General features: G+C 36.8%; 4 protein-coding genes across 4 annotated transcripts; all 4 read right to left on the minus strand.

Annotated features, from left to right (window-relative positions):
• Positions 1-959: 959 nt before the first annotated feature.
• Positions 960-3375, minus strand: LOC116138132 (putative pentatricopeptide repeat-containing protein At3g25970). Its single transcript, XM_031423877.1, has one exon. The coding sequence runs from the start codon at positions 3153-3155 to the stop codon at positions 1029-1031; it is 2127 nt and encodes a 708-aa protein (XP_031279737.1). The 5' UTR covers positions 3156-3375; the 3' UTR covers positions 960-1028.
• A 148-nt stretch (positions 3376-3523) lies between these two features.
• LOC116138150 (macro domain-containing protein CT2219-like) lies at positions 3524-5237 on the minus strand. The gene is made up of 5 exons (XM_031423893.1): positions 5227-5237; positions 4314-4445; positions 4121-4195; positions 3942-4011; positions 3524-3789 (listed from the first exon to the last, which is right to left on the minus strand). The coding sequence occupies exons 1-5, from the start codon at positions 5235-5237 to the stop codon at positions 3709-3711; spliced, it is 369 nt and encodes a 122-aa protein (XP_031279753.1). The 3' UTR covers positions 3524-3708.
• A 150-nt stretch (positions 5238-5387) lies between these two features.
• LOC116138133 (macro domain-containing protein XAC3343-like) lies at positions 5388-7392 on the minus strand. Its single transcript, XM_031423878.1, has 7 exons — positions 6795-7392; positions 6427-6478; positions 6246-6348; positions 6069-6164; positions 5876-5950; positions 5697-5766; positions 5388-5544 (listed from the first exon to the last, which is right to left on the minus strand). Exons 1-7 carry the CDS (start codon positions 6909-6911, stop codon positions 5464-5466), a joined length of 594 nt encoding a protein of 197 aa, XP_031279738.1. The 5' UTR covers positions 6912-7392; the 3' UTR covers positions 5388-5463.
• A 2115-nt stretch (positions 7393-9507) lies between these two features.
• Positions 9508-14695, minus strand: LOC116138151 (lariat debranching enzyme-like). Its single transcript, XM_031423894.1, has 14 exons — positions 14475-14695; positions 14239-14396; positions 14033-14154; positions 13742-13935; positions 13440-13622; positions 13218-13336; positions 12960-13099; positions 12644-12742; positions 12406-12471; positions 12268-12333; positions 10908-11197; positions 10439-10618; positions 10194-10359; positions 9508-10102 (listed from the first exon to the last, which is right to left on the minus strand). Exons 1-14 carry the CDS (start codon positions 14595-14597, stop codon positions 9687-9689), a joined length of 2322 nt encoding a protein of 773 aa, XP_031279754.1. The 5' UTR covers positions 14598-14695; the 3' UTR covers positions 9508-9686.
• Positions 14696-14855: the final 160 nt, after the last annotated feature.

Here is a 14855-nt window from a genome sequence, read left to right on the forward strand (position 1 = left end):
TAACACCAATCTGACCATACATCTTGTGAATAACACCTCAGCTCCTCCAACTTTTCTCCAGGAACAACAGGTACATTATCAACACAATAATATTACCAAACCCAGAATCAAGTTCCTGTCATTATCCCGTCTCCACTTATATCACTACTCAAAGATACGAGAAGCCCTCGGTCAACTTCAACCTCCTTCATTATCATATGTCCGCCATGATTGATTGGTTTTGGTTTCGGATCCCACATTGAAAGGGAAAAGGGTGGGCATGTGAGTTATAAAGGCTGGGCACCCTCCCTTGGCAAGCCGGTTTAAGGAGAGTTCTACTCAAGCCTATGAAGACCTATAGCCTAGCCCAAATTGTTGAGTTATTGGAGTGGATTCTCATCAATGGTATCAAATGTTGGGATCCCACATTGAAGGGAAAAGGATGGGCATGGGTTATAAAGGCTTGGGCACCCTCCCTTGGCAAGCGGTTTTCCAAGGAGAGTTCTACCAAGCCCATGAAAGACCCATGGCCTAGCCCAATTGTTGAGTTATTGGAGTGGGTTCTCATCAATTGGTATCAGAGCCTGATCCTACGCCTATGTGGCAGCGCACGCGTGGCAGGCTGACTTAGGCCCGGGCTGCTACCCCGAGAAAGGGCATGGAGGCCCGAGGGAAAAGGGAATCCGCATAGTCATCCAAGGGTAAAGAGGCCGACGGGGGTAAAGAGGCCGACGTGGACGTCGGTTGCGGAAGCGTGGTGGAATGTTGGATCCCACATTGAAAGGGAAAAGGGTGGGCATGTGGGTTATAAAGGCTTGGGCACCCTCCCTGGCAAGCCGGTTTTCTAAGGAGAGTTCTACCAAGCCCATGAAAGACCCATAGCCTAGCCCAAATTGTTGAGTTACTGGAGTGGGTTCTCATCAGTTTCAGATAGGAATTCTGACGAATCTCAGCTGTAGTGCTCTATTCAAAGTAAATTGGTATAAAATAAGACACAAAAATTTGCACTGATTTGATGCTATTTTTCTCTTTACATAAACAAGTTGATTTTATTTATTTTTTTGTTTTCTTGCCCATTCAGTGAAACCATGCACCAAAACATGTAAACTAGCATCAGAATTCAGCCATTTGATTTCATCCATCAATTCTCCCAGTGTGTTGTATATCTCAGCACAATGAGGGTGGGACCTATCTTCAGCATTGAAAACATGGACTTCATTTTTAACCTCTATCCAACTCCAACCAGGGACCTTTTTCACTCCTCTTTCCCTCATTAGCCTTGTTATATTGGCTTTGTCATCCCATCTCTTAAGACGTCCATACATGTGGGATAACAGAACATAAGTGCAATGCTCTTCAGGGTCTAGTTCTAGCAGATGGGTTGCTACCTGATTAGCTAGTCCAATGTTGCCACAAACTCTGCAGGCACCTAGAAAAGTTTTCCACACCATTGCATCAGGCTCAAATGGCATTGATTCAATCAAGGATTTTGCTTCATGAAGTCGTCCAGCACGTCCAAAGAGATCAATGGCACAAGCATAGTGCTCCATGCGAGGTGGAATGCCATAATCGGATTCCATCCATTTAAGGAAATGTTGTCCTTGTTCTACCAGACCAATATGGCTGCATGCTGTTAGAACTGCAACAAAGGTTATATGATCCAGCTTCACTTTTTTCTCTCTCATTTGGAAGAAGAGATCAAGTGCAACATTTCCCTGTCCATGTTGTGCATACCCAAAAATAATGGAGTTCCAAGTAATGGAGCTGCTTTTGGACGTCTCTTCAAAAGATTTACGAGCGTCTTCGATTATCCCACACTTGGAGTACATGAAAATCAATGAACTGGCAACAAAATCATTCGACTCAAAACCTGATTTAGTTGCCAAGACATGAACCTGTTGACCCAGTTGGAGAGTTGCTAAATCTGAACAAGATCTAAGTACAGCCGAAAAGGCATAGTGATCAATCTCGACAAGTGAAGATCTCATATGCTCAAAAATCTTCAATGCATCTTCACTGAAACCAAACTGAGACAATCCGGTCAATATGGAATTCCAAGAGATACGGTCCTTGGATTCCATGGAGTTGAATACATGCAAAGCATCTTCCATGGACTTATTATTTGATTTTATATACATGGCTATAAGTGCATTGGAGATGGGAACTGACAGTTCCAGTCCCCTTTTTATCACCAAGCCATGCAAAGATTTTCCATGGTTTTTATGTGATTCTTCAAAACATGCACTTATGACACTAGTATAAGTATAGATGTCAGGATCCAATCCAGTCTCTTTCAAATCAAGAAAATGCCTAAAAGCAAGTTCTTCTTCATCATGTGCCAAATAAGCAGCGAGCATAGAATTCCATGTAACCAAATCCCGGGCGCCAACAGCACCATCAAACACTTTTTTAGCTTCTTCAACTAAACCACATTCTGAATAGGAAGTGATCATTGCATTGCACAAAGTATTATCAAATTCTAGACCATGCTTCAGAATCTTACCATGAATCTGCAAGGTTAATCTATAAAACTCAACATCATCAAGCAATGTAATAAGTGGAGCAAATGTGCCATCATCAACCCTCACGCTGTCCCTCTCCATACAATCTAACAGCCAAAACGCAGCCTCACGATCACCCACTTGCACAAACCCAGCAATCAACGCATTCCAAGTGACATAATTGCGCTCTGGTATGCACTGAAATACTAAATATGCATCATCAACCCTCTTACACTTTGCATACATATCCAAAAGAGCACTCCCTGCATAAACGTTCTCGTCAAAACCCACTTTAAAAATCAATGAATGTACTTGTTGCCCAAGATCAAGCCTCAAGGCACAAGCAACACCTTTAAGTACACTTCCAAAGGTATGGCCATCAGCATAAAACCCACGTTTTCTCATGGTTTTTAGAAAGTCCCAAGCGATCTCCAAGTTCCCAGAGTTTACAAACCCAGCGATCATCGTGTTCCAAGAAACAGTGTCCCTGTGAGACATTTCTTCGAACAGTTTGCAAGCGAAGCTCAACTCCTTGCATTTTGTGTACCCACTTACGATATTATTGGCCGAGTAAACGTCTGCAATGGCTCCTAATTTCAGAAACCAGCAATGGGTTGTCAAAACCTTGTACAAAGCATTCGCTGAACTCTCAACAAGCGAGTTCAATGACCTCATTCATGAGTGACCACTATTACACAATAATGAATTGTGAAACCTCTTCAATTACACCCATATTTCACACCATTTACACGGCTAAATTAACGTCCAATATATTAAACTAAATTTTTGTAGTGGTAGACTTTGAATTGACCCAAACTAAATTATTCATTATTCGTTAATGGGTCTTGCACTTTACTAAATTGTAGTTTTGGTAAATAAGTAACTGCTGACACTTACATCTTATTCACAGTTGTCTTTAATAGAAATACTTTCGTGTATAGGTCCCTTGCAATTCTTTTTTATCTGACATACCCAAAAACCATCGCTTAGTTATTACAGTGCATTGCCAGAATCTACAACAGATTGCTATATGGCAGGATGTTAGTGTAGATTTATTCCCACTGCATTCTATAACTGTTGATGACATGAATGAAACATTTCTATCAGTTTTAGTAACATAATACCCTCAGTAAGAAACTGAATTTCTGATATGAATCAGATTATTTACAACAATAACAAGAGACATGAATAGTTCATTGTTTCAGTGATTCTGGCTGCCAACACACCATTATGCTTCAAGTTGGAGTATTTCCTTCGCCTTCCTAAACCAAATATCATAGATGTCATCTGTGAACAGAATAAAGTGCACCTGCAATGAGCAATTGACATAAGTGACAATGTTTTTAAAGTAACACGATTTGGCATAACCAATCTGAGAAAGAAATTTACTAATAACATTAATATGATAAACAAAAGTACAAACGCCAACCCAATGCCAGAATTAACACTAATGTATGGTACCTCTTTAAAGTCCTCTGCAAATTCTTTGACTGTAGAAATAGCTATTGTGGCGGCTTCCTCAAGAGGATAACTAATCAATTATTCAAAAGAATTTAATGAGTCATCAAGCATCATAATTAATACAGAAGACTTGCAACATACAATCAACAATAAATTTGTGTTGAATGTGTTTAACTTACCCGAACAAGCCACAAGATATGGCAGGAAAAGCAATGTACTGAATCTTGTTTTCTTTGGCCAACCTCAAGCAGTTCCTGCAATAAACAAACATGAATAATATATATGGAAATTGTTCTTAGGCAATCAAATTAGACAAGTATACACCAATAAACTTAAAAAAATAAATAAATAAATAAATTCAACTAAGCATACTTGTATGCACTTCTCAGGGAGGCCTCAGGGTTTTGATCAAAATGATATATAGGGCCAACGGTAAAAATCACATGAGATGCTGGCAATTTAAAACCTCTGGATAGTTTCAATCTGTTAATTAGTATTCTGAATCTGATTATGGAAAAAGATAATAGAAGTTATGGTGGAATAACTTACGGGGTAATNTAAACTAAATTTTTGTAGTGGTAGACTTTGAATTGACCCAAACTAAATTATTCATTATTCGTTAATGGGTCTTGCACTTTACTAAATTGTAGTTTTGGTAAATAAGCAACTGCTAACACTTAGGGGGTGTTTATTTGAGCTTATGAAAATTAGCAAGTGCTTATAAGCTAAAACATTTGAAATTTTAAGCAATTACGTGTTTAGTTAAAGTATTTATAAGTAACTGATAAGTAGTTGACGTGTTTGGTAAAATGTGGCTTATAAGTACATTTTATTATAAAATGACTAAAAATGGTACTACATTAAATAAGGGTGTACTATGAAATTTTAAAATTAAATAAGGATAATGTGGTAATATACTTGGTCAAACTAACTTATAAACAGAGTGCTTATAAGCAAAAAAAAAAAAAAGTACCTCCCCCCCCAACTAATTTTTTTTTGCTTATAAGCTCAACGTATAAACTCAAAAATGTTATAAACAAACAGGTCAACTTAATTTTAGAGCTTATAAACTAATTTAACCAGCTTATAATAAGCTCAACGTATAAACTCAAAAATGTTATAAACAAACAGGTCAACTTAATTTTAGAGCTTATAAACTAATTTAACCAGCTTATAAGCTTAGATAAACATTCCCTTATATCTTATTCATAGTTGTCTACTTTTGCGTATTTAAAAAAAATGAGAAGTTATAGGTCCCTTGCAGTTCTGTTTTTATCTGACATACCCAAAAACCATCGCTTAGTTATTACAGTGCATTGCCAGAATCTACAACAGATTGCTATATGGCAGGAGGTTAGTGTAGATTTATTTCCACTGCATTCTATAACTGTTGATGACATGAATGAAACATTTCTATCATTTTAGTAACATATTACCCTTTGATATGAATCAGATTATTTACAACAATAACAAGAGACATGAATAGTTCATTGTTTCAGTGATTCTGGCTGCCAACACACCATTATGCTTCAAGTTGGAGTATTTCCTTCGCCTTCCTAAACCAAATATCATAGATGTCATCTGTGAACAGAATAAAGTGCACCTGCAATGAGCAATTGACATAAGTGACAAAGTTTTTAAAGTAACACGATTTGGCATAACCAATCTGAGAAAGAAATTTACTAATAACATTAATATGATAAACAAAAGTACAAACGCCAACCCAATGCCAGAATTAACACTAATGTATGGTACCTCTTTAAAGTCCTCTGCAAATTCTTTGACTGTAGAAATAGCTATTGTGGCGGCTTCCTCAAGAGGATAACTAATCAATTATTCAAAAGAATTTAATGAGTCATCAAGCATCATAATTAATACAGAAGACTTGCAACATACAATCAACAATAAATTTGTGTTGAATGTGTTTAACTTACCCGAACAAGCCACAAGATATGGCAGGAAAAGCAATGTACTGAATCTTGTTTTCTTTGGCCAACCTCAAGCAGTTCCTGCAATAAACAAACATGAATAATATATATGGAAATTGTTCTTAGGCAATCAAATTAGACAAGTATACACCAATAAACTTAAAAAAATAAATAAATAAATAAATTCAACTAAGCATACTTGTATGCACTTCTCAGGGAGGCTTCAGGGTTTTGATCAACATGATATATAGGGCCAACGGTAAAAATCACATGAGATGCTGGCAATTTAAAACCTCTGGATAGTTTCAATCTGTTAATTAGTATTCTGAATCTGATTATGGAAAAAGATAATAGAAGTTATGGTGGAATAACTTACGGGGTAATTCTTGCTTCTCCAGTGGGGCAGCGGACTCCAGGACGGACTTGTGGGAAGTTTAAACAAGCTTGCTGGAGTTGTCTTCCTGCAGCCCTATGAATGGCTAAACACAATGTGTGTTGAGGTCATTACAAGTTTGTTCCAATAAAAAAATTTATGGTATGAAGTAAGAAATGACTACCTCCATCAGCACCTCCACCATCTGTCACCATTTGCTTATTGGTTGGATTAACCTGCTCAAATCAATGATCAATTATTCAACTTTTCCATTCCATTGTACTATCAAAATACGTTGTTCAGGAGTCGTTGAGAATGATTCTAATCTAATTCATGGCTTATTAGAAGTAGAAGGCACTCTGGATCATGGAATTTGTTCTCTCTCAAATAATTTTGCTAAAATACAAAAATTTTACAGACTTCTACCAATCAAGAAAGATTTTTTATGTTAAATTCATATATAATACAGCATAAAGAAGTAAATGAAGACTAAAACAAAAACAAGAAAAAAAAAAATATATTAGGGAATGAGATAGAGAAGAAAGTACGGACAATAGCATCAGAAGAGCCATCAACGGACCACTCACTGATATCTCCTTTCTCGAACTTGGGACCGATCTTGGGAGCGCTCTCATATGTAAACGATATAGTTAAAACTTTGAACGTCATGCTCGCTTTGCTCAAGAGAAGAGAGTGCCAATGATCCACTTATACAGAAGAGTAAACCATTGAAAACCCTCCAAAGATTATTTTGTTTAAAAAGACTTGGTCACCAATACAGAGAGAAGAGATATCATCAATAATAATAATTAAAAATAAAAATAAAAAACTGAAAACCATCAAGAAAAATATTATTAAAGGTTTACAGCTCATATCAAATGGTTGACTTAAACCCGAACTTCAGTTACAGAATAGATGAACAATGTGGCAATCCACTTATCTAACTATTGAAAAGTCAGAGGCAGTGGAACTCCCACCTTATTCCCTTTTTCTTTCTTTTTTGTTTGTATATAATACAATGTTAGGCTAATCTTTCTGCAATTTAGATGAGATTTTGAAACAAAATTTTAGTTAATTTCTTGTGAAGATTTAATGGGGTTCCTGCAAACAAATTTCTGCAATTGTAGATTGCATCAACATCGTTTAGGAAGCCAAAGTCAACCACAGTTCATCTAAACTTAAATATAAAATTTGAACGCCTAAGTACATACCTCTGACAACCATGTCCTTGAAAATTAAAGCAAGTGATTTGTTTATTTGATTTCATAAATATATTCAACAAGAAGAAAACAATTTCATCAAATTATGCTTATAATAATATTCAGGACATTGAATGAATGATAAACGAAAGACAAAAGCCATTTCGCCAAATCGTGGTAGGCCAACATGTTGAAAGTCTCAATTGAAGAATTATTCTTATTGGTTAAGCAAAACTTAGTTGATGGCAGAGGCTGTTCAAAAATTGACCAATCCAAATACAAAACTTAAGAAGAAATACCGGTTTCAATACTTAAGCTGATGACGGTCTGTTGATGAGTTGCTGCTTCTTAACAGTGTTCTGATGAGAACATGACCGAGCAGCTTATTGTCGTAAAGTCAACACAAGATCCTCTTCGCATTCCGATGGGCCTGATTACGAGAAGTCAAGCTAAAAAGATACAACTTATTTTGTCAAACGTAATTGATGAACTTGAAGCCAAGAGAGCAATGCATGAGGCCGAGTATGCCTTAGACTTTAGAGAGATCCAAAAAGATTATTAACAAGATTGAAGCCCAAGTCCAAGTTTGAGGAATTAAAGACCGATTCTTGCTAACCCTAATTGGATCCAAGTTGGCGTCCAAGCCTTTGTTCATGGGGCTTAATAATTGTTATTTTATATGTGTTATTTTAAGTTATTTTAAGACTTATTTTAGTATAATGGGCTGGAGCTAATTATTTACTAGAACCCAAGTTTTTTATTATTTTATTAGTTGGGTTTGGGTTAGTTATCAGGGTTAAGACCTATTAATGAGTTGTTAGCCTTATTTTGGGCTAATTAGTTAGTTATATATAGTTATAGGTTGTTTTGGCCGGGCACTTAGTCAAAGGAATAACTAAGGGTGCGTTTGGTTTATTATTTTGGATAAGATTTTGGGAATACTATTGGGTAGTTGAATAGGAAAGTATTACGACGTAAAATTTAAAAATTTAAAAAAAAAACCCTTAGATTTACTAATTTAATTAAACACCCCAATATATAAAATGACAAAAATACCCCCACCACCTGCAGTGCTAGATTCCGGCCACCACCACCGGAATCTGACCGAAAAATCGCGTTATGACACAGACCGATCGGATCTGTGTCGTAACGCGTCATTATGGCCTTTTCCGGCCAGATCCACCATGGATCTGGCCGGAAAATGCTAGATTTACGACCTACTGTGGCTGCGACAGTCGGAAAAGGCCAAAATGACGGCCATCTTTGGCCTTTTTCGACCAGATCCACTATGGATCTAGCCGGAAAAGGCCAGATCGGTGAATTACCGGCCAGTTCTGGTCGGTAATTCACCGTTGTGGCAGATTTCGGCTACCACCGTCTGGCAAGTATGGGTCACGGGGGTGTTTTTGTTAATTTTTAAACTTTTTTTTAGGAGGTATTTAATGAAATTAATAACCTTATGGGGTCTAAAAGTAATTAAAAAAATAAGGTAATATTTTTGGAATAAACATTATTCGGAGAATAGGATTGGGAATATGAGCAGAAATAATAAGCCAAACATGCCCTAAATATTTCATTTTTTTAAAGATTGCATCTTTATCTCTAGAACTCATCAAGAATCACCAATTCTTGTGGCGTTCTTCCACGAAACTTATCAATCTAAATCAAGATTATGGCGTTTCAGATTATCTATACCAAGGTTCTGACGATAGATTCATTTTTGGGTCGCAGTTCTTCAAATTCTGATTGTTCCTAGGTCTTTACATTCTTGATTCAAATTACTATTAGTAATAGCCTATTACTCAGCTTAGAAGAGAAGCAGGGGAAGCACTCAATCTTATGGGTTGTATTTCCCATTTTTCAGCCATTGTTCAAGTGGTGTATTTATATCACTAAAATGTCTATGATGTCTCCCTTATTGAGAGTTAGATCTCTTGTATGATCCGATCACATTCCATCTTTAAACAGGTTGCAGTTCGAGTAAACGCTACATAATGCATTAGATTATTGTCTTAACCTTACAATTAGTTGCTGACTACATTTCTATGTAATAGAAACAAAAATAGAGAAAACAATCAAAACAAAACGAACACAGCAACAATTGCAAAACAAATGAATAAAAAAGACTTCCCAACTGATAGTTTGAGACTAAGAACTATTTATGATTATGTACGCAAGAGGTGATGTGCAGTTGAACCATTGTTCGATTTTGAGAATGAAGTTTGCTTTGATTCTTTAATCTTCTTCAACCATTAGTGAGTGAACAAGTCTGTCGAATTTCCCCTTCCTCACCGGTCTTTACTTGAATGCTAGTAAGCTTCAAAAATGATTGACCCCAGCTCTGGAAAAAACTGTCTTGATCATTTGCAAAAGCCTCCAATGTTTTTCTTGTTCTTTCATCAGTTAAAAGAACTGAATCTGATTTAAAGAGCCCTTTATGCGCTATCAGATTTTGGTAATATTGGTTATCGAAGACAAATGATGTCGCAGGATCATTATTAACAGTTACAGATGAGCTTGCACCTGCAGGGCACTTTTGCATTAGCTCATCCGCATAGCTCTTGTCAAGGGATGCATCAATCAGTGTGCGTTTCCCCTTTGAGATCTCCTTAAACCGCTCACTGAAAGCGCTGCAATGAGCTGATCCGATTGTGTGAGCTCCTGGATAGCCAAAGCAAATTATAAACTTCTTACTTGCTCAGAAAATGTTCCATAATAGAAAGAAAACCATCAAAATGAAACTAAAATATACCTGATAGAACAACAAGGTCATGCAGGGACAACCCTTTGGATGAAAAGACTTTAATCATCTCATTCATTGTAAAACTTGTATCTACAATGTTGGATCTGACATTTGCTGCTCTGGATACTGTGCCATCTCTTCTACCTGTAGGAATCTGAAATGCTGGTCCACCTGCCTGTTTTCAAGTCTTCGTGAATGGAGAGCCGATAAAATGACAAAGAAACAGAAACCACTAAATGAGAGAAACATCTTACAGCTTCAACAGCATCTCTTGCGGCCAAAGCGAGAATATCAGCACAAGAAACGGTTCCTGGACAAAATATTTCAAGTACTCTTTTCGCTGAGTCAATAACTGAAAATCCTCCAAGAGAGGTGTTCGCCGGATCACTTCGCTCTGTCCCATTTCCTTGTATCAGCACAGATGCATCACAGCCCTGGTAACATGACATACAATTAATCTTCAAATAAACCAAATGGCAATCTCTATTTAATAGATGTATATATAGCTCCTATTAACAGCCCTTTTCTCAAGTTATATGGCACATATAGTCAATTTTAAGTGACATCTTTATCAGTTCAGAATGTGTTGGATTCTGAAAGAGTAAAGTCCTAAGCAATAAACTAAAATTGATAACCTTTCAATCAAAGTTTACACAGCTCATCCATTAAACATCCAACTGTTTCCAGGACGTTATATAAAAATGTTGCAATAAAAGGACTCACATTCACAAAGCAGTCATGGAAAACCAAGCGAAGAAGCTTCCCAGGGATGGTTGGGTCAACAGAGGTAGCTGATCTCACTGTGTTTCTAACCATGAACTCAGCAGTGGGGCATGAAGCTGCATAGAAGTTGAAAGAGAGATCGGCACAAGAAGGAGAAGCGACAAGAACGACTATCAAAAATATAAGAAGGCTGTATAGTTTAGCTGTAGCAGAAAAAACAAGTAGTATTGTCTCCATGGAAACTCTGAAGCTTGAAGAGGATGGTTTTAGCTTAGTCATTCTTATCTTATGCACAAACAAGTATCAGAAAATGGAAAGCCGTGTATTTGTCAAAGCATATTTAAAGCCTCATTTATGTGGTTCGGTCATGTCAGACGGTAGATAGAAGGAAGGCTTGAAGTGACACATCTAATATTTGTGAGTGATTAATGATTATAAAGAGAAGAAGCACTGCACTACGCCCAGGCATTTAAGATGATTTTCAAGGTGTCCCACGAAAGTGACGAAACCGCCGCACTAGGTGGCATGACATGGTCGAGCTGAAATTAATTGCTGCCTTGACCCACAACTTGGTTTCTGTTTCTACATGTCTTACATAAATTCTTCACTATCACTAGTGCAACTCGTTGGCTGACTTTATAGTCTCTGACTCTCATTTATGTAGTTTTTCATCTTAGAGGATCCATTTGGGAGGAGGCCGAGGGCTTTTAAATTTTAATAGAATATTTCAGGAATCAAGATATTAAAAAGCTTTAAGTATTCTTAAGAACCCTTAAGATTAGAAATATTTCAGTCTATGTACTTTTTTCATCTCAAGATTAAAGACACCACTTACTGGTTTTATCCCATTCGGATGGATTGCATCTTATAATTATCTATGACTGTTTATGTCTCTAGCATGACCACTTGATGAAATGTGAAGTGAAGCGGGATAAATGGCCGATGCTACCGGAAGGATTTCTCTTTGGATAATAGGTATTGTAACTGGTATTCTTGTGATAGGTTTAATAGGCATTTTCTTTTATGGTTCATATTCAGGATTAGGTTCATCCTTGAAGTAATCGGATGAATTTGGTTTAAGTAAAAATATATACAAGGCATTGGAGAGAATGGAATTATGTGTCTTGGTATACACGAACTTAATCATGTCAAGGATTTTTACAAAACCTGCCGAATACAAATTGGAATTAACTGAGAAACTTGACAATCAACTGGCTGAGCTATTTTTGAGTTTATTTCACGTTTAGTTAGGTAATTCAGTTACATATATACCTCAAGGAACTGCCGAAAGCCAACTTATCTAGTCAATTAGAAGAGCAATTGAACAATTTTTATCCACTCTAAGAAACAAGCTTTTTACAGAAATCAGCCGATGAGGCCCTTCCATTCCATTCCTCGGATTGATTGAGAGGTATGGCAGAGCTTTCTGTTTGAAGAATATCTTATGAGTTAAACACAGATATCTTCACAGCTTTTCATTCTTAGTTCAAGTCATCACCTTCTGGAAGTTCTTCTATATCATCGATATCATCAATGGGAATTTCTTCAGAGTCAATATCAGGAGCTGCACATATATCAATAATTATTTTCATTAAGCGCATCACACTGATCAATCACCTCAACAAGAGATTAAACCAACTAATCAAGGGATTCTAAGTATGACCAAAAACTTTTATATAGAGCAGTGCAGCAAAACCAGAGTGAAGCATAACAAGCAACAATAATAGAATGTTGACCTATATGACTTGATGAAGCAGGATTCTGTGCATTGTCAAGAAGATTTGGAAGTTCTAGTAACAGCAAGAAAGACTCCGTTTGTGGATTCCGAGGGTTTTCTGCAAAAGTAAAAGATAAATAAATGATAATGAAATAAAAAAGCAAAGCATCAGCATATTGCTCCAAATTTTTGTTTGTTGAACTACCATATGCCATACAATTATCTAGAAAATTTTATTAAAAAGATTTTGAAGTGTTTGGTCCAGATAATATGTAATACAACAAATAACAGAACTACCATTGTTAAGAACGAGGTAACAATGTATAAATTATTACCAGACAAAGAATCAATAGACACAGATTGAGAGGGATTGTAACAAGGGACTGTGCGAGCAAACTCAAAAGGTTTAGCTCCTCTTCCTTGTAGCCTGCTCCTGACCCATTGACGAGAATCTTGCATGTCAAGCTGTACATCCCTGCAACATCAGAAACTGGATCACCTGCTGCTTCTTATACAATAACAGAACCCAGAATAAAGACCAAGAAAAGGGCATTGTGAAATCAAAAGTTTATATACATTCTCAAACATTATACCCAAAATTTGCGCTTTTATAGGTCAGAGGGAATAGAGAGTTGAACTTCCGTGTTATGGCCAACCATTCTTCATCATACTGAATCTCATAAGGTCCCGGCTCTGATTCAAGTTCAAAAACCTAAAAATTCAGCAAATGCCAGAACCGACAACATTAGCTTCAAGTTCCAGCTATAATGACAAGGCTACCCTTGTAATAAACAACTACAGGTCATAATGCATACCTGTAAAAATCTACGTCCTGGAAGACACTTGTCAAGTGCAAGAAACTTTGTTACTGTACCACCTTCTCCATGTTGAACAGCAGCTGCAAATTTACAGTGTAGGTGAGCAGAAAACCAATAAGAAGGTTTTAACTTCTCCAACAGTTGAGAAGCAGCTTCACTTCCAAGAGTTCCATCCTGAATCTGAACATAATCACCAACCACATACATGATCAAGATAAGTCATTGTTCAATCTAAAAATGTGACCAAAAATAAGGAGCACCACAGGCTTGTCTCCTCAAACTAAAAAAACTATAATCACCTCTTTTTCAAAATGTCTTTTATACCGAACAAGTTCCTTCCAGTTCCCAAAATCAGTAATACCACGAGGCCAGTCATGCGAAAGAAAAATATCAATTGGTTCCTCAACTTGCAAGAGTTTGTACACGTCAAATTCACGAACATGATATACAGACCTAATAGTACTTTCATTATAAGGAGGCCTCTCAAAGTGTCCTGGCACAAACACAACATAATTAACTTCCACACGAAGGCATAATTATAACAAAAAATATCAAAGACTAACACATAATCAATTCACAAAGTAACCAACCTAAATGAAAATGGCGCGCATTGTAAATTCCAGAAAGTCCACCGATACGAATGCCACCAAACTTAACCACTCCAGCAAATCCTAGGAAGTATATATTAGGCGCTGCCCATCCCCCATAATACCTTAAAATTTAAAAAATAAATAAATATTTTGGGCTCCTAACTGATTATGATTACTTAAAAAAAAATAGTAAAAAAAATACTCACAATTCCCACAAATAATTAGAAGCTTCGTGATTTCCACCGATAAAAATGGTGGGAATTGGGGCGATTTCTTGACCCGAATAGTACTTCCAAAACGACTTCATTTCGCGATATTTACGCGGCACGTTTAAGCTCTCCATGTCAGCCTCATTCCTCACGGCCTAATTTCCAAAACAAAACCCATTCTCACTCTGTCCATTTAAAATAATGAAAATCCGAAAATGTGAATCTGAATTAACCTGAAAGTCGCCACAGCATAGGAGGAGATCGATCTTGTAGTTGTTGATTTGCTCCATGTATTGGAGGGTTTTGTAGACGTTGTCTAAGTCTCCATGCATGCATCCTTCTACTGCGATCCTCATTTTCTTAATTAAAAATTTTCACTGTTATTTCCTCCACTCCAGAGGGTTTAAGCAAAACCTATTGCTTCTTTGGTTCTCGTATTTCTGTTCTGATACTGTCCCTTCTTTCACTCTCTTTTGGTTTGACACGTGTTGGTGAATCTGATCCAACGGTCTTCTTTATTTTATACATTGAAGGACAAAGATTATTTATCTTGGTACTGATTTGGGCCCGAAATAGTGTCCAAGATTCAACCATGGGCCTTTAAGCTTCAAATA

Source organism: Pistacia vera, unplaced genomic scaffold (assembly GCF_008641045.1).
Source record: "Pistacia vera cultivar Batoury unplaced genomic scaffold, PisVer_v2 Contig338, whole genome shotgun sequence".
NCBI classification, from domain to species: domain Eukaryota; kingdom Viridiplantae; phylum Streptophyta; class Magnoliopsida; order Sapindales; family Anacardiaceae; genus Pistacia; species Pistacia vera.

Coding starts and splice junctions, on each gene's coding strand:
- LOC116138132 (XM_031423877.1), bottom strand. CDS start 3,155: ATGAGGTCATTGAACTCGCTTGTTGAGAGTTCAGCGAATGCTTTGTAC.
- LOC116138151 (XM_031423894.1), bottom strand. CDS start 14,597: ATGAGGATCGCAGTAGAAGGATGCATGCATGGAGACTTAGACAACGTC. Junction 13,337..13,439: donor CAGGACGTAGATTTTTACAG/GTATGCATTATG, acceptor CTGAATTTTTAG/GTTTTTGAACTTGAATCAGA. Junction 12,334..12,405: donor TATAGAAGAACTTCCAGAAG/GTGATGACTTGA, acceptor TTCTTCAAACAG/AAAGCTCTGCCATACCTCTC.
- LOC116138150 (XM_031423893.1), bottom strand. Junction 4,012..4,120: donor ATATCTTGTGGCTTGTTCGG/GTAAGTTAAACA, acceptor ATAATTGATTAG/TTATCCTCTTGAGGAAGCCG. Junction 3,790..3,941: donor TTGCAGAGGACTTTAAAGAG/GTACCATACATT, acceptor TGCTCATTGCAG/GTGCACTTTATTCTGTTCAC.
- LOC116138133 (XM_031423878.1), bottom strand. CDS start 6,911: ATGACGTTCAAAGTTTTAACTATATCGTTTACATATGAGAGCGCTCCC. Junction 5,767..5,875: donor ATATCTTGTGGCTTGTTCGG/GTAAGTTAAACA, acceptor ATAATTGATTAG/TTATCCTCTTGAGGAAGCCG. Junction 5,545..5,696: donor TTGCAGAGGACTTTAAAGAG/GTACCATACATT, acceptor TGCTCATTGCAG/GTGCACTTTATTCTGTTCAC.